Consider the following 23,260-nt stretch of genomic DNA (forward strand, 5'->3'; position numbering starts at 1 on the left):
GAGCAGCAATGTTACTCTAGCCAGTGTGAGTGAAAAGTATTTGTTGGGCAGTGGCAGTATTTTTGCTTACTATAATGGAGTAATGCAAGGAGTCGATCGTCAGAAAGAACTGGTGACGATCAAAAGATATGTTTTGCAAGCTAATCTTGACACTGTAATCAGAGATTACAAACGTCTCAGGTAATTTGAAATCGCTTTGTAATTAATATTTTACATGGCATTTAGGTGATTTCATTTCAGGAATGAGAAATCGCCATTGTTAGGGAGGGCGAAAGGACTGGTAAAGTTAGAACTGTCCGCCAGCATTGGTACTGAACTTGCCGTTGTCATGGAAGGCTGCAACGAATGCTTACATGATATACTCAAGAAGACATCTAATCTTGGAGGCTACAATCCTTCAGCTGTTCTATCGCTAACATTTCCGCTAGCTTGTGAAATATGCGAAGCCCTAGACACTTTGCACAGGGAATGCTTTGTTCACGGTGATCTATCCTCCTCTACTGTTATGGTATGAATGCAAAAATCAACCTCAAGATTTGAATGAATTAAATGAAATTATTTTAATTTCTTGTTTAGCTAACAAAAATTGCCAGTAAAACAAAAACAGCAGCAGAAGGTAAAGTTGTTCAATATAGAGCTAAAATTTATCATGCTGGTTTTCCTTTCGGACAACGTTTGCAACGGCCAATTTCAATCGTCTTACTTCCAGGGAAGTACTCGGCGCCGGAAGTAATTGATCTTATTGCCTACCAACCATCAATGGATGTTTACAGTTTTGGACATATCTTGTCTGACCTGTGGTATGGTAACGACGACTGCGCATTCAAAAGTCCTCGCAAACCTATGACCACAAAACGTGTTCAAGAAAGTCTTAATTCTTCAATGCTGGACGAGCAAACGATTGAAGAAGGTTTCGCAAATAGTCTCACGCCACGTGATTATCAGACCACTTCCGTGTTTGAAGAGCCAACTATAGAATACAAACAATTGATCATCGCATGCTGTCAAAATCTGGCAACAAATCGACCATCTATTGATGACGTCAAAGCGAATCTTCAGGATATGGCTAGAAACTACAGGAGCACAAAAACACAACTTTAGTAATCATATTTTACTACTGTTAGACGTTTGCAAAGTTCTGGAACTTATATTTTTAATTACTCACTATTTTTTAAATGTTGGTACACAATTATTACTAGCAATTGTAGCTATCTCCGTCAGAGTAAGTCTTTGCAAATTTGATTATTTGAATGGTACAAACTTGTTGTAGAGTACGTTAACCATTGAAATATAGTAGAAGCACACTCTCGAGCTTTGTGTTGCAGATACAACGTTTGCAGGGCGTGGAAGCATTTAGTAGTAATATCCATGATGTTGAATACTAAAACTACCAACACGCACACACACACACACACACACACACACACACACACACACACACACACTCTCTCTCTCTCTCTCACACACACACACACTCTCTCTCTCTCTCACACACACACACACACTCACACACACACACACACACACACACACACACACACACACACACACACACACACACACGCACCACACACACATGCGTACACAATTCTAATTTTTATTGCCACTAAATACTTTTTGCGTTTATGCTCACCTTTTTATTTTTCTTGATTTCTCACTACTAAATTTTGGATTTTACACTCGTAGTACTATGTAATTACGGTCTCACTGAATTGGGTGATTTTTAATTACGTCATCAATTAATATCAATTGCCGAACATCGGTGTATCATTTGTAATGAACGAAGCTAAAATGGCCGCTCAAGTACTTATAGACGTGGAATTTACGTATTATCTGATGATTGCCCGGCACATTCAGCTACTCTTGTCAAATCCATTAGCTAAGAATCTCATCTTCACCAGCTCTTCACTTGTTTAGAGTTATAGGCACATTTAGCTGCTATTGTTCGCAGATTTTCGAGTGCCACGTGGAACTCAGGAGGAGTTTTACCGTATAATCTATTATGTCTGTCTGTCTGTCTTTCTGTCAATACATATATTTTCAAACATTGAACTATTATACACCATCTAGGCAAAGCAACTAAATACTACCCAAGCCAATAGGGCAGGTTCTACCTACATTTATTTATGTTTATGTGGCTGTCTCTTGAAACAATCTTCTTTATTTTACTGTCAATCACCCTAGCATTTGATCGTTGTAGGCACACAGAAAACACAGATCTCCAGTATGTCTTGAAGGTTAATTGATGCATTTGGCTTTCCGCCCTCGTCTCTTGATAGCTGTGACAGTTCTTCAAATAGTCTTAAGCTTTCTCTCACAACAGCCAAAAATTTTGAAGACTGTAGGCACAAATGTTGGTCAAAAACTTCCAGCAATAGCTCATGGTTGCACTTTTTGATCTACAGATTTTCCCTTCTGGCCGCTGCCTCAGAGTTGTAGCAAACAAAACTTCTATTTCATTATTCCAGACATGCGCTAGAACAATATCCAATTCAAGATCCCGCTCCCCCCTCCCCCCCGATGCCAATTCAAATACGACTATGTCAGATCTGCTTTCAGAATTGACATACCTTTCTCTGGGTTCTTTTACGTGATGTAATTGCAGTTGATTCAAACAGTCTGACCATGCTGAAACTATGTTGTTATTGCTGATTACCGGCCGCGCGATTTTTTGGGGCTTAGTTAGGGTGAGCGTGGGTGTGGGCAGGTAGGCGTTCTGCGCAACAACTAAACCCACCAAGACAACGTTTAGAATGCATCGCTTACAGTTACAACAATTTCTTACAGATACACACACAATTCTGCACCGAGTGATGGCTGCATTGAGACGGGACCCCATATCGGGACCATGCACACGACGGTGATCGCTGTAAATTTACTAAAATAAGCCTCGACCAAGATAAGTGACGACCACAGACATTATCAACACTACGGTGTAGCGAATTGAAAGTTTTTCAAGAGGGCTCACAGTTTTGAACGTCGTCTACTACAGCTGCTTTCTCTACAGATCGAATTCAAGTAAATTGGACGGCAGGTAATGTCATCCATAATAAATATAATCATTTTATTTTTAAATCATTTTTGGTCAGTTTTAGCATTACTTAGCTAAATTCAACTGTACATCGACATGCAGTGTGTACATGCATGCATCGAATTGTTTACTCTTAGTGGTAAATCTAATTTTGTGTGAAATTACACATACATACATACATATATACATACATACCTATACATACATGCATACATACGTATCCATATATTTGTATATATATTTTAATAGTATGCATGTTATATAATATGCTGTATAATATACTGCATAACATACTGTATAATATACTGTATATATACTGTATTTCCCAAGGCAGAGCTGTCTGCTACTGGGCGCGTCCACTGGTGGCGGATAGTGGAGCAGCCTTTAGATATAAAGGTTAGCTGCGATATAAGCAGGGTACTCCCTGACGAATAAGCAGTCGCGGACCAACAGCGGTAATGTTAGCAGAGCGTGAGTGAGTCTGGGGGTGGCGCCTTTGTCTCAATAAAAAGCTCACAAAGCTTTATAACGACATTATGACATGGCGAGTACTGGCCGCCAATTAAAAAAACGTCAGTGCCAATGCAACTCAGTGGTGTGACAATCTACAGCTATAGGAGCATTAAGCCAATATGCTACTGTCTTTGTTTTGTAAGTTCTACAAACTGTGACGGTAAATTTTGGAAGTCTGGTGTGGCTGGCACTCACAGTTACAGCAAGGATCAGGCACTCCAGCAGGGTGCCATACTTTTCTGGCAGTTGCACAGACTGAAACGTGCTTCTGGCAAGCCACTGCATCTTGTTCTGCTTTTCTACTTGTTGCTATTGCTAGCCCCAGTGGATAGAAGGCATTTCAAGACGAGAGAGTGGATCTGGGCATGCACATCCCTTATTCACTTTAATCTATTCCACGTGCAGATTTCTCTTTGTGTCGCTTTTTGTTTTTTCTTGGAATTTTTCTGTTTCTTCCAAAGTCTCACGGCGATGGAGGAATGGTGACGGTGGCAGGCGTAGGATGGCGCTGGGAGTCGCTAGCCATGATTCTGCACGTGAGCGGTACCAGTAAGATGGTCGTTTGTGAATTAAGCGGGGGTGAAGTTCACACTCGGTCCTGCTGGTATGGCTGGGCAGCACTATTTAGTGATAGCACTGCCCACCTCACTCGAGGAAGGGCCTAGAAAAGGTGGCCTAAACAAAGCTCACCCTCTTTGTCTCTACCAGCTTACCGCGGTTGGTTGGGCATCCAATGTTGCGGTCGAAATAAAGTGAAGCATAACCTCGCTGTTGCCTGTTGGAATGTTCGCTCGCTTCTGGACACGCAACAGCAAATGGAACGTAAAACAGCCATTCTGGCAAAGGAATTTCGTCGCTATGACATTGATATTGTTGCTTTAAGTGAAACGCATCTGTTGGATGAAGGAAAACTTGAGGAAGTCGGTACAGGTTACACATTCTTTTGGAAAGGACGTCCTTCAAATGCAACACGACAATCGGGTGTAGGTTTTGCTGTCACATCCTCCTTGGTGGGTAGTCTCGACAACCTACCAAGGGGAATAAATGATCGTTTAAATTGGGCTAAATATTCCATGAGGAGACCCGGCCTTGTAACTAGAGGGGTTTGGAGGGTGCGAATGAACCAGTCAGAGGTGCACATTTTAACTAACAACCTCCGTGTAACTAGGACGGCTCTGCATGCAATATTTGCACTAGAGATCGTAAGATGCTTATAAGCTATAACTGCATACTAAAGTGCTGGCATGGGTCCCAAGTTCCAAGCAGATGTATTTTCATAGATTTATTAGAACAGTGCATGTTGAACTGACTGGCAGTTCCACTGGAGTACTGAAAGAAACGGCCCAATAATTAAATTCGCCATGAAGGCACACCCCTAAAATGTGTCATTCATTCTTTAGATCTCAACTTCCCAATATAACTGGTTAATTAATTGAGATACGAAGCGGGAATGTTATAATAATCAGATTTACGACTCTGTTGCCATTTTATTTAGAAAATAATTTGAATAGAGATTTTAGTTTCTAATCTAAAAATAGATTAAGTTAAGTCTGTCAATGTGTTTGTGAAGTTAATTACTTGTTGCCGTTGTCCCTTGTACCTTGGTGGCCAATTATTTTACAAACATACTATTGCAATCACTTTCTGCATCAGCAGAAACTACGTCTCTATTTAATGTCAAATATAGAAACCGTAGAAGCTGATTCAGATGGGTTACAGTGTACTTCGTAATTGACTAATCAATAATTTATTCTCAGTTTTATCAAGTTTCTGCTGCAGTTTCCTTCTAGTTTCTTCTGTTCAAGGTCTATAACGGTTAGTTACGCTTTGCTGTAATTTTGCAATGTTTTATATAATAGTGTGTATTTTGAAATTTCAAGTTTTAACAAATTTATTTCATACTAACGATCCATTTAAATACCGAATTTTTCAATATATAAATCATACAAAATTGTTAAATATAGTTATCAACCAAAATATTTTCAAATTGATCGTTTTATAGACGGTGTAACTTTATGACAAACAGACAGACGGAATAGACGGCGATAAGATCAAATTTGATCAGTCTATTTATCTATCAGTCTAAAACGTATATAAATACCAGCTAGAGTGCATGCATGCTTGCTAGTGCATTTGAGCATGCAAGGCTTTGGGGTGATCGACATGCTCATGCACAAACAAATTAAAGAAGACCGCGCTGCATGTTGCCAACTCCTATATAAACATCTCGTCCTGCATACTGTACATGCCTATAGGTAACGTGTAACCTACCTCTTGTTTCGCCGTCATCTGCGAACGGTACGCCGCGGTTGATTACTAGGATAATTCGGTCGTCACACGAAACAACACCTTGAGCTTCAAAGTGACTCTTGGTCTTTCTCTTGGTTTGTGTTTAGATCGGTAGCGCCGAGCAGCAAGAAAGCGCCGTCGCAACCTGCAGTCAGAGAAATCAAGAAAAGTGTTGACCTGTGGTCTATGCAAGTCGTTCGAAGCAAACTGCAGCTAGCCGAAGTACGTTCGCAGACGTACGTTCGCTTTGCCGAAAATGACGTCAGCCTACTACATATTACTGACTTAGTTCAGAGTCACTTCGAAACTCAAGGTGTTGTTCCGTGTGACGACTGAATTATCCTAGTGGACAACCGCGGCGTACCGTTCGCAGATGACGACGGAACAAGAGGTACGATATACGTTACATCTATGCATGTACAGTATGCATGACGAGGTGTTTATATACGAGTCTGCAGCATGCAGCGCGGTCTTCCTTAATTTGTTTTCTCTGGTAACCTGCACGAAGAGACAATGAAACATGTCCGATATACGCACCATCGTCTAGGCTTCGTAACAGTACCTGTACAACTACAATCGCACAACGTCAGCTAGCGCACTAGCAAAATATACGGGATAACGTCTGTAAACAGCTTGGACGCGGGGTGTATCCTAATTGTGGACACTGTTTTCTCCGTTACAGAAAGCGACTGAGCCTGAGTAACAGCTGGACTAGATACCTGAATGGTTGCCTCACAAGCTGGTATTTTGGGCCGCAATCAAAACCATGTTCTGTGGTGTATCACCTCTATGTAAAATGGCGTCGTGCCGTTCAAAGTTTGCACAAACCAAGTGTTCTGTTTACGATGCAATGCAGGAGACGATCAATCATGTTTAGATAAACGTCTCAACTGTAAACTGTGGTTCTAGCGTCTTTTGGCGTTGCCGATAGAGCTGATTATTGATATCAGACAACGTAGTTTTGACCTTCCACCTATCCTAGGTGAGTTTGTAGGTTTTCATTTTGTGTCTTATTGTTGCCAGATCTAGTAGCAGTGAAGACAGTCAAATTCTGACTGGATTACGAATGTCGCTGATATTGACATTCCACCTACTTTGTTCGTTCTCATTTCATACCCTATTGTGGCCAGATGTAGTTGCAGTGAAAACAGCTAGATTGTCAGTGGATTACTGATGTCTAGATCTAGTATGAGTGAAGATATTCAGGTGTTTACTGGACTGGAATTACACGTTCGCTCCATGCACATAATGCGCTTCTTTAGCACGTTACAAGTCAACGTAACTAGGCTCAAAACTTTACTAAGGTACTTGATAATTGCTTAACTAACGTCAGGGCACTTTCATGATCCAACAAAAGAACGATTCGTGTGCCTCGAATTTGTGGACGTGATGGGAGGAACCTTGTACGTGCTAGCAGTTTCGCAGGGGAATCGTCGTGATACACAACAGAACATGGTTTTGATTGCGGCCCAAAATACCAGCTTGTGCGGCAACCATTCAGGTATCTAGTCCAGCTGTTACTCAGACCCAGTCGCTTTCTGTGGCGGAGAAAAACATGTCCACAATCAGGATACACCCCCGTTTGAGCTGTTCACAGACGTTATCCCGTATATTTTGCTAGTGCGCTAGCAGACGTTGTGCGATTCTAGTCGTACAGGTATTGTTCCAAAGCTTAGACATTGGTGCGTACATCGGACATGTTTTCCTCTCTCTCCGTTGCAGGTTACCAGACAAAGAGTGTTTGTAACTCAAATTACCGGGGAGTGTCCACAATTAGGAACACCTACCCTACATGCCAGAGAGTCCGTCGGGGGAATAGAGGTTGTCAATGTAAAGCAGCAGGGGTACGATGTGTTCTATTATGCGGATGCAGACAAGAACGTTGCAGAAATCGTGAAGATCACTTGGACGTTAGCTTGCATGGAGCCTTTTTGTAGCTAGGCTACATACGCGTTGATAATATTATTGGTGTGCCTTTTTCACTGAATACAGGGTGCACATATGATGATGATGGTGAAGAAACAGTCCGTGCTGTAACAGCTCCTAGAGAGTCATTTCCCACAGAGGAAGAAATCCAGGTTGTGAAGATACCCATTGATACAATTGTCCTAATATCTCGCAATGATGATAGGTATTACATGAGTTCTTTGTAGGGATTCGTGAGAGGGTTGACAATAGAACAGCTGCAAAGAACGTTGACCAGTTTCTTGCGTCATGGTAGAGGATCGTTTGATCTTGCCAGAATGTATTCTGATATTGAGGACCAAGGCACTGTGGGAGATCACCCGTTTGCTGCACCCCCCAACCCAAATCCTCCTAGGTGGTGCAAATGCGGAAGGTGTGGGGACATGGGTACAGGAAGAGCAAGAGAGAACGTCTGCTGCCAACAAGATCAGTGTGTCACAACGGAAGAATATTTGAGAGCCACATGTCTAGATCATAGTGTGCTGACACTGACCATCCGACTACATGCAGATTACATGAGTGAAAGACCCAACTACAGAGCAAATGGATTTCGAAAGGCAGCTTATCGGCAATACATTATTGGTCGCTATGGATATCTGGGTAAAGGAACAAGACGAATAGCTCCTTCTTGTGTTGTTCGTTGTGTCAGACATTGGTTTCCAGCACCAGATGGGAGGTACATGGGCTACAAGAGTGAGTAAGCAACGTTTAACAGGGATATTCCTCTAGGTACCCTAACTTTAGCTAAGTAGGTTCTTGGTATACATTGACTGTTCCTTTTATCTCGCATCCACGTCATCGATTTCATCGATTTCTCTGGTTGTGTGAGCATTGACTGTTGAGTTGCTGTTACCTTCACATATAATATAATATATGATATATGACACGTTGCTTTGATTTCAACTCAAAATGGTCATTGTACCTGTTCTGCTGCGCTGCTGTTCTACAAGAGAACTGGTACCAGGAGGAGCAACAGGAGCAACAGGAGCAATAGTTGACTGCGCAAAAGAAGATTTCAATGGCTTCTGTAGTACTGATCCAGTATCTTTGACTTTTCGCAGTAATACTCTGTGCATAAGCTGTGAAATGTGTGGGTAAGTCTTGTGCTGCTTGACCTTTGTAACGGTCCACTGTTGTGAGTTTTTATTGTATTTTCTGTGAAATCTTCTCTCACTAGACGTTTTTGGTTGTGCATGTTGTCTGTCCACATGAACATAGTGATCCAGTGCAGCAAAAAGTAAACAGCGAGCTTTGAATGCATCAAACCTGTCATCAACAAATGAGGAAACATTGCCACGGTAAACTCATTGATACAAAGTGGCAAAATAACCCAAATGCTGTTCGTTTAGGGGCATACTTCAAGATTACACTGTGGTAGTTCTCTAATGCACCTGTATGCCTAGAATCAAACATGCATCATGACCATTGGACTAGAATTAATCTCAAGTGAGAACCAATACCTAGATCGTGCATAATATGCCATTGATCTCATCCACTTTGCATCAAGAACAATCTTCCTGAGAAATTTCATTGCTTGAGAATCTACTCCGAGAGGTGTCTTTGCAGTGTCATTGATATCAGCTTCTGTCAAATCACTGTGGTGGCATCTACTAGTGGCCCAGGTATGCTCACCAGAGACGTGATACAGCACTCCTATCCAGATGGCCTGCAATGAAAAATTGCATATCTCAGAATGAGGAGTCTGTGACTTTCTAGTCCTTACATATACTGCTCTTGTTGATTAATAATTAATTGATGAAATAGTAGGTTTTTGCCACCTACTGTGTGATATAATATCTCATTTAGCTAACAAACACAAGACAACTACACTGGAGCGGTGTTGACATTGATTCATGCCCTAGCTTGATATGAGTTTGGGTATTGCTGGTGCTAAGTGATGTCTTCTTCTGTTTTATTTTAATGCGTAAAAAAAGATGAACGAAATTTTGGTTTCCAAGACCAAAATTGGTGAACTGCTATCAAATCTGGAACTACTTCTCATGATATATTGATAGCACACACACAACACACACACACACACACACACACACACACACACACACACACACACACACACACACACACACACACACAACCAAAAGAGCACCTTCAATTTCTGGACGTCTCCCTGTGCCTGTTCACACGACCACCAGAAATGGTTGACTATGGACCTTTTCCATGGTCTTAATTCTGCAAGCTCCTTTTTCTTTGATGCCTGGAAAAGAAACAAGCTATTGAACTGATTTTGAAATAAAATTTGTAACAAAAGCCTAAAAACCTCAGACAACGCTTTTGCTAGCTTCTTGGCTTTATGCCAGACATCTAGGGAATGAAAGATCTCTTTATATTCAGCATCTCGTGCTACACAGTATAGTAGAAAACAAGAAGATAGAGTCGTACCACCTGTGAGTTAGCTGAAAAGGTTATACCCATCATTGCTTTTACACTTGTGGATGCATCTGTGACAAGTTCTACTACGTTGATCCTGAGTCGGACAGATGTCATTCCTCGCTGAAGACCAAGTTTTTCCATCCTCATGCTCTTTAAGTCTACATCTCGTTTGTCAACAATTTGTACATCAATAACTTTGTGGCTCTCACAATCCATTAACGAGTAGACACAGTACTTTGCTGAGAAACCTGGTGAGTCGTTCCTCCCATCACCAGCTAGGACAACAGGGCAGTTTGCAATGTCAGCAAGATTTGTCTCCCTGGTCTCCGACCAAAGTTCAAAACTGAGGGACAAATGTAGAGTCTTTGAATTCGATAGAATGTTGATTGTGACTGGAACTTCAACCCCAAGAAACGGCACATGAGCTCAATCTTTGCAAACTGGTTGCCAGAGAGAACCATTGAGGAAGCAAAAAGCAGGTCGTTGGTGAAGAAGGGATATGACTTTCTTCCCTTGCAACGCTTAGAGCTACTCCATGAGCCTTCATGACGATTTCTGCAATGCCATTGTAAACAAAGTGTGCCACCAACATACGTTTGCTTCACTGATATCTTCTCTTGACAGAAGGGATGCCTGCATGCTGTCCCAAGAAGCTGCAAGATGTTGTCTGCATCACACACCGCTCGAGCACAAGTAGTCGTCTCTTCCAAATCATCCTCCAAGATGGTCCTTTGTGCTGGTATGGAGCTGCCATGAGCACAAAAGTTGATGACTTGAAGCACTGGATGTGGTCGTGTGTAATGGATTGGAACCTATAAAACATCCTGATACTACACATGTGAGTTAATAAATTTCTACCCTCTCAACCTCAGTTTCATTTTGAGAAGGAATTGGTCCTGCTGAAGAATATATGTCTGAATTTTCTGGCAGAATAGATGTATCCAAGAAACTTGCATCAAGTTCATCATCCAAGCAAGGGTTTTCATCTATCAGTTCAGGTAAGGAATCACTGCAACTGGATAACAGACAAACGTACCCCTATTCATGCCCAAGCAACTTTGTAAATGAATGAAGAAATCTAGGTACCGTACGTTTCTAAATGATGGTCAATTTCAGATGTGTCATCTGATTCACCTTGAATTGACAGTAATCGCTGTATCCTGCAAGCAGAATGTATGCAGAGAGAGTAATGAAACCATGAAAATGGCTTCCAATGAAGGATTTACTCAGATTGGTTGTGGATTTCTTCATCATCTTCTTCTGACCTACTCAAACAGAATCTAGAATCAGAGTACATGACAGCGCAGACAAGCATTCTACCCTGATGTTGATGAACTGACATCCGAGTGCTGCCACACACCTACGGACGGTTTTTCTTCACTGTTACCTTGACTACTGCTTGTAATATTTACAGGTGTCCACCCATCCTCGACCCCTGACAAGGAATCTTCACTAACCGTGTACAGAGAGTATATAAATTATGTAGAATTTACAAAACAACTTTATCAAAACAATCGAGAAGCAGCAATCTTCAAAATATATGAGCTATTGCCTCGATCACTAATACAATATCGTGGGCAAGAACGTAAATTGTCATCTAAAATATATTTTACCATTTCTGACTGATAGGACTCAGACGTGTGGCTCACCTGGTTGGGTGTAGAGCAGAGATTTAGTACACCTGTGACACATATGTACATTGCAGGGAGAGAAGTTCCAGTAGGCTGTACATGTCCAATCAACACACAATGCAGTCTAGTGTTGTTTACCTTCATACTCTCTTGAATCATCAGTTCTTATTCGCTTAGATGGTAAGGAGTCTTCAGATTCAGGTGCTTCATGTCTTTGGCAACTAGATTCATACGGAACGAGGGCGCACACATGCACACAGCTTTACATAATACTACAGTGATTAATTCACATGCAACAATCTCTCACCTGCAGGACTCAACGAATACCAGAAGTAAACCAGCAAGCTCTCCAAAAGACGACACCTGCAACTGTACCTCTAATCGCCAAAGCCTACTATAGATGTCTTGCGACAGTCTAATAGTCTTCATAACACTTGTTGTGCACTTGCAGCGACGTCCTGCCCCTTGACGTGCACCTCCATGGCTTCTCTTCTGAGATACCGAAGTCATATCGGTGACAACTTCCGGGAATCTTGTCCATCACGTGCGACTTGCAAAGGGCCCTGTTCATCTTTTTACTGGGATTCTTTCGTTCGAACGGGACTGGGAAGAATCTTTCGTCCCAATGGGATTTTATGTTTTTCGTCTTCGGTTGAGACGTTGAACTTTCTGAATGCAATACATACACATTTCGCTCACTTTTACACAGTCTGCAAAGTCTAGTCGTTTTCAGAAACGACGTAGAACGCCTAGGAACCCAAGACAAGTTTGCCTTGGTAAAATTTCGACGCTAGGCGTTATCTAATAAACCTAAAAATTGTCTACGCTGTTATGGAAACCACTTAAAATGCTTTTGAGAGTCAGAAAAGCAAATCAAAGTTTGACGGCCCTGTCAACCAGACCGTACTCGCGCATCTCGACGGGGAGATTCGACTCTTTCATGTTCACGTCTTACGTCTGCCGATGCTGAAAATGAAATGGCACTACTTTTCACAATAGAAGCAACCCATTCAGTACTTTCAAACAGCTCTAGATCGGTCGGAAATGTCGAAATCCCGTTCAGACGAATTCGTTCGAAGGGGATTTTGCTATCTAGCGTGATCTTTTGCGCGTAAAACACGACAAAACGTTAGACGCTAAAGGTATCAAATCACGGCATCGCTGTCACGATGGCCTTTGAAGCTTGGAGACGTCAAGAAACGCAAGGTAAGATTCTGTTGTCCTTGTCGACCAGACCGTACTCGCGCCTTTTGACGACTTATTCGCCGTTTCATGCTCTCGTCTTACGTCTGCCGATGCTGAGAATGCAATGGCACTACTTTTCACAATAGAAGCAACCCATTCAGTACTTTCAAACAGCTCTGGATCGGTCGGAAATGTCGAAATCCCGTTCAGACGAATTCGTTCGAACGGGATTTTGCTATCTAGCGTGATCTTTTGCGCGTAAAACACGACAAAACGTTAGACGCTAAACGTATCAAATCCCGGCATTGCTGTCACGATGGCCATTGAAAGTTGTGGACGTCGAGAAACGCAAGGTAAGATTAGGCTGTCCTTGTCGACCAGACCGTACTCGCGCCCTATGTCGTCCATTCAGTATCAGGGAGACTGAGTGCTCATCGGTATACTACGTACAAAGAATAAAGACACACTTAATCTACATAGCTAAAGAGTGAATGGAACAAGTATAAAAACACTTTGAGAAAATGATCGGTTTCTAGGGATGAGAGTGCACTTTTAACTTAATTAGTTAACTTACAGATTGTTCATTGCTCATTTCTTACGTCACAATCTTTTTGCGCTTTCGTCACTTGCAGCAGTTGTGTGCATCTCGACTTTTATATTTACGCTGAAGTCAAGTGTGACACTACTCTGGTATGCAATTAGAGATGTAGGAGATGATGATGGCATGAACGAAATAAGTGTACGTACCAAACACTACCTAGTAGACCCATGCATCTGATCACTTTCTCTACTTGTATTATCAGACGTTCTCTAGTTATAGTTTACAATCTAAAATAGCTAGGCTATAATCGACTTTAGATCGATGTAAATGTAAGTTCAGAAACGCACATCCAAAGCATTATTTTGAAGAGAAATATGAATTGATGTAAATATATTTGCTATTCTTTCTTATCTAGAGATAAAACTGAAATTAATTTAAAACTTTTGCAACAGCACGTTCCACTTATCTGAAACCGTCTAAGCATAAAATACTTATTTTTTGTTCATTTCAATTTTTTTATGAAATTCGTTAGTAACCCATCTACGGCAATGATGATAAGTCAGTATGTGGTAATAAAGTATGGTTGAACGAGAATAGCCGAAATCCCATTTGTCAAAGGTTCGTGTGAATGAGATCCGAGCTGAAGAAATTCAAGGAATCAATTTGTGATATATTTTTACAATTGCTCCAATTTTCATAATGTTTGCAAATTGATAGGTAAACGACAACACACAGGATACCGTTAATTAATTACAGTTGCAATCGTCAGCGGATAAATTTATTAATTCATACAAATGGGTTCCGAGCTGTAAAATTCAAGGAAGCAATTAATTAACGAAAGCAAGTATGAACTTGATTCGATTTGTCAAGCGTCCAGCGTTTTGTCGTATCTTACGTGCAGAAGAATAATTATAAACTATGTTCCAAAATCTGACTCGAACGAATTCGTCTGAATGGGATTTCGACATTTACGATCCAGAGCTGTACCGAATGAGTTGCTTCTATTGTAAAATGTAGTACCATAAATTAATTAATAAAGCAGCCATTGCATTTTCAGCATCGGCACGGCAGACGTAAGACGAGAGCATGAAACGGCGAATTGTCAAAAGGCGCGAGTACGGTCTGGTCGACAAGGACAGCCTAATCTTACCTTGCGTTTCTTGACGTCCACAACTTTCAATGGCCATCGTGACAGCAATGCCGTGATTTGATGCGTTTAGCGTCTAACGTTTTGTCGTGTTTTACGCGCAAAAGATCACGCTAGATAGCAAAATCCCGTTCGAACGAATTCGTCTGAACGGGATTTCGACATTTCCGACCGATCCAGAGCTGTTTGAAAGTACTGAATGGGTTGCTTCTATTGTGAAAAGTAGTGCCATTGCATTCTCAGCATCGGCAGACGTAAGACGAGAGCATGAAACGGCGAATAAGTCGTCAAAAGGCGCGAGTACGGTCTGGTCGACAAGGACAACAGAATCTTACCTTGCGTTTCTTGACGTCTCCAAGCTTCAAAGGCCATCGTGACAGCGATGCCGTGATTTGATACCTTTAGCGTCTAACGTTTTGTCGTGTTTTACGCGCAAAAGATCACGCTAGATAGCAAAATCCCGTTCGAACGAATTCGTCTGAACGGGATTTCGACATTTCCGACCGATCTAGAGCTGTTTGAAAGTACTGAATGGGTTGCTTCTATTGTGAAAAGTAGTGCCATTTCATTTTCAGCATCGGCAGACGTAAGACGTGAACATGAAAGAGTCGAATCTCCCCGTCGAGATGCGCGAGTACGGTCTGGTTGACAGGGCCGTCAAACTTTGATTTGCTTTTCTGACTCTCAAAAGCATTTTAAGTGGTTTCCATAACAGCGCAGACAATTTTTAGGTTTATTAGATAACGCCTAGCGTCGAAATTTTACCAAGGCAAACTTGTCTTGGGTTCCTAGGCGTTCTACGTCGTTTCTGAAAACGACTAGACTTTGCAGACTGTGTAAAAGTGAGCGAAATGTGTATGTATTGCATTCAGAAAGTTCAACGTCTCAACCGAAGACGAAAAACATAAAATCCCATTGGGACGAAAGATTCTTCCCAGTCCCGTTCGAACGAAAGAATCCCAGTAAAAAGATGAACAGGCCCGTTTTCGCCGTAGAAAGTAACCGTTCGAAGTCGAAAACAAACGCTATACTTGCTCTATATTTACAAAACTTATACGACGTATCAAATCCATGCGCAATGACCTAGTCAAGTACGACTATATCGGCTGTCGGGCACTCAAAGCACGACAAAAGTCGATCTATTGCCAAAACGTGGCAGATAACGCAATATAACTACAGGTAAAATCGCACTTGCCAACGATTCCTCGTTTTGGAGAACTTGAAAAATTTCTACCTAAATTCAAGTTTGCGGGGGCGTTTAGACGCTAGGTATCCGAGGATAAAATCTTGACAGTGTCGCTTTAATAAATTAAATAAAAATTGAAAATTAAAAAGAACGAAAACATAAAAATTGAAATGTAGAAAATTAAATAGCCGGACCATCCACTGACCCACGACGTTATGTGGTCTAAACTTCCACCGTCATCATTGCCAAGTCTACACATCTCATCAAACCTACAATTGTAAATCGATTCATACAACTGCTGTCCAAGTTCGTCAAGTGAACACAATCCAGTTGGTTTCGTGCACCCAGGAATCTCCGTTTCCTCTTCATTTAAAAAGAGTTTGATGTAGATATTGTTGCTGCTAGTTTGCTGACAGTCCTTGTTGGTGGCTTGCTTACAATCATAGACAACGAACAGCAAGTTGGCACTCATAGGAGCTATTTTGCTGATGCGGAATTGACGATTGCGATGATAAGCAAAGTTTGAAGCGAGAAGATGCTCAGATGGTTTGAATAGATTGAGAATTGTTGCTAATGGTATTACTGTTTCAGCATGACAAAACCTATGAGATATAATACATATTTCTATTTTGATATTACACAAGTCCCACAAAACTGAGATATATAATAAATTGAAACATTTTTTCTGCATAGCTGTTTGCCTGAATCTGTATTTGTGAGTCTGTCTCGCGGTCTGTCTATCTGCCTGTTTGTTTTTCTGTCTATCTTTCTGCCTGTCTGTCGGTTTGTCTCCCTGTCTGTCTGTCGGTAGTAAAACATACATTTCTTATATTATATGAACAGCAAAAACAGCAACCCTAACTACGTGAGTTTCCAGCAGCTTTAAAAGAACCGCCAACAAGTAAAACAACAAATCCAACAACAAAATAATTGTTAATCATGTCAGTGAAAATCTAAATGTAAATGTAGAAGGATGAAGTCTAAAAAGGTTTTTTGAGATAACTCCCGCATTGCATCTCTGCAAAGAGACTGAAAAGCATCTTCTCCAAAAGACATTAACATTATTTTTGTTCTTTCTACCGTCATTATCTACAGACAACTCTAACAACTTATTAAAAAATTGGTTCGCTCTCCCTCTCTATCGGCCGAAGTGAGAAGAGGAATGCAATTAGACCTAATCTCAAAGGTATCGGTTTCTTGTTATATTTGGATGCTATTTGCTGTCCCCTCATTGCTACTGCAAAGACGTTCTCCTCAGCTGCACGAGTCATGACCTCCTGGTTCCATAGGTGTGCAAATATTCAATTGCACATCCACACCAGAAGTGGAATCAAAAGCAACTGTACCAAGGCAAGATGTGGAGTTGTTATCGATCTTGGGGCTAGTCACATTCAGTTCTCTTAAATAATTTGTCCGCCTGACTGTCTGTCAAACGCATTTATTCATCATGCAACAACTCCTACGTACACGAATGGCAAGGACACTCACTAAGCTATAAAAACTACTCAAGCTATGACACAAATATTAACAATGTCTGTTTGTTTATACTTGCATAATTCTTCTAGTTGTTTGTTTGTTTACATGTGTCTACTTGGCTAAAACCTCTTTTCTGTATTGATTTCGTGCGTTCATTGAAGTGTCTAACTGTCTGTCTGTGTAGCTGTCTGATGTCTATTGTTTAGTTAAGTCTTAATTTGTACCATTTGCGGTTTTGCTTTCAATTCATCTTACCTAAACGATCCTTTTATTTTGTTTTCACTGTAGTTTTTCATCTCATAGTAGATTTGTCTAACAAGTGGGCAGCTCATCTTCCAATTGATCTCAGACCCATAGCTACGTTTCCAATAGTTCTTCAAGTCCATTGCATAGCTCACCACCTCCCACTGGTCGAGATCAAACAATAAACAAAATGGACTTTCGCCTCGCTCACTAAACACAGACTCAAACACACAAGCCCTCGACATCTGTACCACATCGTACGGCAGTAATGCATTATCAGACTTGTTTCCTGTTAGCTTCAATGATATTTCTCTTGCTAGTCGGTTCATCTCTTCCCCTTTGAAAAACTTCTTTCTTTCAGATGATGCATTGTTTTTTTCAACATGCACATTGTTAATGTATTTGTGGCACAAATCAAAAAATCTCATTTCGTTGTCAACATTAAGTCTGGTGCGGTTGATAGGCACAGAGTCAAGTTTGCAATCTGATAGGCTCCCGGATCCGAGAAATAAGCCTATTCCAAAAGCAGCTGCACTTCTCGCTGTCCTCTCCATGTCAGTACTAGAAAACTCATACGATCTAGATGAGAATCCTTTTTCAAACAACTGAGAAAGTCGCCTAGAAATACGCTGGGCCAACTCAAATTGTTCCCTCAAGCCTCTGTCTGTTACTAAACTGCACGTGTGGCGTGTAAGTTGTATTGGAATTTCCCAAGTCACTGCCCATCCGTACTGGGCGTGGTTAATAATGTCTGATAGGTTTCGTAGCTTACTCTTCAGTGTTTCAAACTCATCCAGTTGTTTCACAGATGGATAACGAGTCCCGTGCCTAATGACGGCGTTTACATGTACAGCTTTGCAACCACATTTGCCATCTGAATCCAAAGGTGAGAGGTCGGTAACACGGTGGCGATCCGGATAAGGAGATTTAGTACCGAAATCAAATGCACGGCCGCCATCCGAAGCTGCAAATGATAGAGAAAGTAAAGAGAAAACAAAAGAATGGAGTGCCATCGTGGTGCACCCTCGGAAACCCACTTGCATAAACTTCTAGAACTCCGAGGGTAAGCCAAATTACTCTTGTAATATACGGCTTTGCCAAATTATTGCATAAGCAGACTGCTTGATTTTAGCACACAGAAATTGGTTGTATATAAAGATAGTTGCGACATGCAACCCGTATCTTTGCGCCATTTTGTTTTATTGCCTCGCATGTTGGAAAATGCCCTCTATATATATCGTACGAAGCCACAACCGTTTCAAGAAAATTACGAAAGAGTGTATAATTGAGGAAACGTCTTTTGACTAAAATTGAAGTCTGTGAAACATCGCGTAGTATTTTTCCAAGACTCTTGACTCATTTAATTAATTAATTACTACCAAACTCTCGTTGTGTGCCAAGAAGAGTTTTTATTGACGTTTCTTGCACATAACTCTAGTCGCTCAGTTTTAAAATGATTTTAAACCTGGTTGAAAAAGAAATACAGCAAATTTCCAGATGTAACCTCGCGCTGGCCTCGGAGTCCACAAAGACAAAGTCTGCATCCTTGTCAATATACATTGACAGTATCTTCAGTTTACAAGCCATTATAATTACTACCAATTCCCTACAGGTAAACTTAGTCTATACAAAACTGTTGCTAGCATTTTTCTATCAGAGGAATATATACGCAAGGAAAAACACTAATCAGGTGTTTACATTACATTACATTACATAATTTCTCTTTTACCAGCAAACTGAAAAGTCTATTACATTCCTCTAGCACACCTTTGCTCTCAGAGTTTTTTGCTTGTCAACTTGTCTTAATTTCTGCTTGGCTGAACATACTGTTACATAAACACAGACAATGTGAAAACACACACAGACTGAAAAGGCATAGGCACACACAGACACACATGCCAACAGAGTGACACACGTACAAAACCGTCAACACAGACACACATGCTAGCAAACAAGCAAAGGCACTGACACACACACACACACACACACACACACACACACACACACACACACACACACACACACACACAAACACACAAACACACACACACACACACACACACACACACACACACACACACACAAACACACACACACACACACACACACACACACACACACACACACACACACACATACAAACACACACAAACACACACACACACACACACACACACACACACACACACACACACACACACACACACACACACACACACACACATAGACAATGGACAAATGTTAAGGCCTGCAGGTCATTCGTGAATGACGTCAACCTTAAGGTCAGTTGTGGAGATAGCTCCCCTGACTCTAGAGAAACGGCTTCCATGTGCTGCGTGGAGGCTTAGGGCCAGCGCTACAATCCACCTGGAGCTTGGCCAGAGTCATCCAAGGGCATTGAATATGGCGCAGCTTTTGTGACTGGACACCAAGGCCCACAAGTACTCGTTTGCTGCATGATGTTAGGGCCAAGCCAAAGGTCATGTCCACCCCAGTCAATGACCAGGTACTCATTTATACTCCTGAGTCGACAGAAGCAATTGTGTGTAAGTTTCTTGCTTAAGGAAACTATGGCATAGCTCGCCATCACTGTGACTTGAACCTGCAACCCTGCAAGGTTCTGGATGATCTTATTCTCCAAATGCACTCTCTAACCAACTGAACTATTGCACACACACACGCGCGCGCACGCACGCACGCACGCACGCACACACACGTACGCACGCGTGCACACACACACACACACACACACACACCAAATCACATTCCTTTCTCACAATACTACCTGTATGGTCCTGTACAGCACAGACAAAAATGAACACATTTACACAAGCAATAGCATTGTGTCTAATAGGTTAGATCAACACAAAAATGGAAAGCTGATGCAGAGCCTCCTTGGCAGCAAAATAACAAGTGCATTGCAATCACTTTAATTAAACTCTTCAAATGGTTGGCTTCCTATCAGCTCTTAGACTCTCAAACTGCGACTTTGCAAAGTGCACCTTAAAAACAAAGAAACAGGTAAACCAAAGACAACATCCAGAGTTTATAGATATACCATTTACAAAAGGTGATGTAGATGTACATACATGTGCAGACAGAAACTGGACGGACCTCAGTGTATATACAAACACGCCAATGCAAACTGAATGTGCAAACGTTTGTGAGTAATTGTGTGTGGTGTGGTGTGGTGTGTGTGTGTGTGTGTGTGTGTGTGTGTGTGTGTGTGTGTGTGTGTGTGTGTGTGTGTGTGTGTGTGTGTGTGTGTGTGTGTGTGTGTGTGTGTGTGTGTGTGTGTGTGTGTATTGTACTGAATTGTATTTCCAGGCTACGGCTTAGTAGCATAGATATGCTAGTATAGAAGGCATGCCTGTGTTCATGAATGAATGAATAAATTTAGTAAGTTATCTGCTATTTCACTATGAGCATTACTGGTAGAACTTGGACAAATTATAATTCGCTGTCAAGTGACTTGTTGTATACAACAACAAGATATAGCTTAATAATTTATTTTAATTAAGTGAAGACATAGACGTAGTGTTATTGCAGGTGCAGGTGTTTTGTTTTGATGTGTTGTATGCATACACATATTAATTACTGTGCGCCATCTGAATGTTCTCTTTGTGTACATGTAGTAATAGCATTTTGCGCACAGCATTTGCTCTCAGTATTGCAACTGGTGCCTTTTCGACAACCACAAATTGTGTAAGATAGCTTCTGTCATTGTTTGGGTTTCTAACCATCACTCGGCACTTTTCAATGGGTTTAATGGTAGTTCCATCATATAGAGATAGGATCTGTTTTGTTTTCTTTAGGTTCTCAACTGTGCTTAGTTCAGCTTTCCTTAGAACATTGCAGGTTGTTCCTGTGTCCAATTGGAATTGTATTTTTTCCAGCCACTTCCCTTTTGCATATATTCGATTTGAATGTTGGCCGTCAATAGTGTTAATTTACAGTACTTGGGAATTAGAGACTTGGTTGAGATTAGCTAGATATAGTAACACGCGTCCTCGGTTTTGTGGTATAAAAAGACAGCAAAGCAGAACAAGTTCATATGTTAATTTCGGTGTTTTATGTGTGTGTGTGTGTGTGTGTGTGTGTGTGTGTGTGTGTGTGTGTGTGCGTGTGTGTGTGTGTGTGTGTGTGTGTGTGTGTGTGTGTGTGTGTGTGTGTGTGTGTGTGTGTGTGTGTGTGTGTGTGTGTGTGTGTGTGTGTGTGTGTGTGTGTGTGTGTGTGTGTGTGTGTGTGTGTGTGTGTGTGTGTGTGTGTGTGTGTGTGTGTGTGTGTGTGTGGTAAAGCGTCAACAAGTAATGTCATGACTGTCTGGGCCTGCACTAGGCTAAAACATTACAAGTCCCTCTTGCTAGATTTCTTGACGACATTAATCTAGAGCACATCGATTTTTTATGCAAGAAAGCATATATACCGGTATATAATGTAACCAGAGCATCAACTGAAAAATTTGGGAGTAAATAGATGTAACGAGGGGAAATGGTCACGTGATGCAGGGGTAATTAGGCCATATGCAAGGATCGCTCTCAGATCTTCTGGCAATAACATAATGTTGCTTTTACGTTTTATGAGGCATTTTTATTTATTTTTTGTTTGGAATTGAGGGTTTTGTGACATTCAGCTCGTTTATGCGAGACATTGAAAGGCCTCCACACCAGACTTAATTTGCGTTACCGCTGTCAGTCAGGACGATCGTCGATTGAAGGCACTACAAGGTATTGAGTCAGAGTACTGAGCAATGGGCAGAAGTGATACGGCATGCAGACTTAGATAGACTGCAGTTTTAAAGTTATAGTTTGCCTGCATGAAACCATGGAATCTGTGGGCTCCGTGCCGACCCATTGTTACTTTTGTCCATTACAAGCACTTCAAAACTGGATGTTTCAAACGTGTTTAACAAGATTCAACTGTTCGTGAAATTGTTGACGAACTACTGCTTTGTAGAGCTAGATGTGATACAAGCTAGATAATTGTTTAACTAGTAGACAACATTTTTTATTTCTTGGTTTCAGATACTTTCTTTGCTAAACCACGTTTATCGATATTTTGGAACGCTCGTGTGCATCAGGATTTACTTATGCTGGTTTTAAGTAGTTGCTCTGTCTTAGACAGTGTTCTTTATTGCACTAAAAAATTGTCACTAGAATACTGCGTGGGGCAACTAATCGTTTTGCTAGAAAGAGAATGCTTCGCTGGCTTTGCAACAAGAGATTTGTAGCATACGCAAACTAATGATTGTTTTGAAAAACATATCAAATTCCAACACTTGACAAGATTAGATAAGTCACAAGAGGTCTGCGTTAGCTAATAGATATGCACCTAATTTCACCCACCTTTCACAACAGTGGACAATTTGCATTTTTGCACGAAACCATCAAAGTGCGATGACAATGCTTTGAATTGGAATGATGTTTTTCATAAAAATAATGGCAATGGAAACCTCATTCGTAACCATGAGCAATGAAGTAACAATGCATCAAGAGATGATGCAGGCCAACAGATTGGTTTGGGAATGTGCTACCGCCAAACGGTTGAGCTGCTTACTTTTAACTCTTGGTTCAAAATTAAAGTCGTTACCTTTTTTACTATTTGCATTCTGTCTTTATGCTAGGAGTACTTCATTGTTGGGGTGTCCTGTAGAGACAGCCGT

At 41.2% G+C, this 23,260-nt stretch overlaps 4 protein-coding genes across 5 annotated transcripts in view; 2 read left to right on the forward strand and 2 right to left on the reverse strand.

The window, feature by feature from the left end:
- Positions 1–1,344, forward strand: part of LOC134176854 (uncharacterized) — a 5,583-nt gene extending 4,239 nt beyond the window's left edge. For both annotated transcript variants that reach the window (XM_062643526.1, XM_062643527.1), the window contains 3 exons: positions 1–180; positions 241–508; positions 577–1,344. The exon at positions 1–180 is cut by the window's left edge and continues 861 nt beyond it. In XM_062643526.1, coding sequence (XP_062499510.1) covers positions 1–180; positions 241–508; positions 577–1,101 — 973 coding nt within the window. In that variant the 3' untranslated portion in view covers positions 1,102–1,344. The remainder of the gene's footprint in view (positions 181–240; positions 509–576) is intronic.
- A 6,579-nt stretch (positions 1,345–7,923) lies between these two features.
- Positions 7,924–8,499, forward strand: LOC134177042 (P2X purinoceptor 7-like). The gene has a single exon (XM_062643745.1). It carries the CDS (start codon positions 8,077–8,079, stop codon positions 8,497–8,499), a length of 423 nt encoding a protein of 140 aa, XP_062499729.1. The 5' UTR covers positions 7,924–8,076.
- Positions 8,500–8,525: 26 nt separating this feature from the next.
- Positions 8,526–10,593, reverse strand: LOC134177041 (uncharacterized). Its single transcript, XM_062643744.1, has 7 exons — positions 10,228–10,593; positions 10,077–10,159; positions 9,906–10,013; positions 9,259–9,464; positions 9,129–9,197; positions 8,721–9,064; positions 8,526–8,651 (listed from the first exon to the last, which is right to left on the reverse strand). The coding sequence occupies exons 1-7, from the start codon at positions 10,403–10,405 to the stop codon at positions 8,578–8,580; spliced, it is 1,062 nt and encodes a 353-aa protein (XP_062499728.1). The 5' UTR covers positions 10,406–10,593; the 3' UTR covers positions 8,526–8,577.
- A 5,216-nt stretch (positions 10,594–15,809) lies between these two features.
- LOC134177108 (multiple inositol polyphosphate phosphatase 1-like) lies at positions 15,810–18,611 on the reverse strand. The gene is made up of 2 exons (XM_062643832.1): positions 17,611–18,611; positions 15,810–16,481 (listed from the first exon to the last, which is right to left on the reverse strand). The coding sequence occupies exons 1-2, from the start codon at positions 18,609–18,611 to the stop codon at positions 15,995–15,997; spliced, it is 1,488 nt and encodes a 495-aa protein (XP_062499816.1). The 3' UTR covers positions 15,810–15,994.
- Between the last annotated feature and the right edge of the window lie 4,649 nt (positions 18,612–23,260).

This window comes from Corticium candelabrum, chromosome 3, assembly GCF_963422355.1.
Source record: "Corticium candelabrum chromosome 3, ooCorCand1.1, whole genome shotgun sequence".
In the NCBI taxonomy this organism is placed as follows: domain Eukaryota; kingdom Metazoa; phylum Porifera; class Homoscleromorpha; order Homosclerophorida; family Plakinidae; genus Corticium; species Corticium candelabrum.

Bases quoted from the DNA above. Each gene is read 5' to 3' on its own strand.
- LOC134177108 (XM_062643832.1), bottom strand. From the start codon at position 18,611: ATGGCACTCCATTCTTTTGTTTTCTCTTTACTTTCTCTATCATTTGCA. The intron at 16,482-17,610 runs GTAAGATGAATT...TATATCTCATAG, and splicing joins AAAATAAAAGGATCGTTTAG to GTTTTGTCATGCTGAAACAG.
- LOC134177041 (XM_062643744.1), bottom strand. From the start codon at position 10,405: ATGGATTGTGAGAGCCACAAAGTTATTGATGTACAAATTGTTGACAAA. The intron at 9,465-9,905 runs GTGCTCTTTTGG...TTTTCATTGCAG, and splicing joins GAGACGTCCAGAAATTGAAG to GCCATCTGGATAGGAGTGCT. The intron at 8,652-8,720 runs GTACAATGACCA...TTATATGTGAAG, and splicing joins ACAGCAGCGCAGCAGAACAG to GTAACAGCAACTCAACAGTC.
- LOC134177042 (XM_062643745.1), top strand. From the start codon at position 8,077: ATGTATTCTGATATTGAGGACCAAGGCACTGTGGGAGATCACCCGTTT.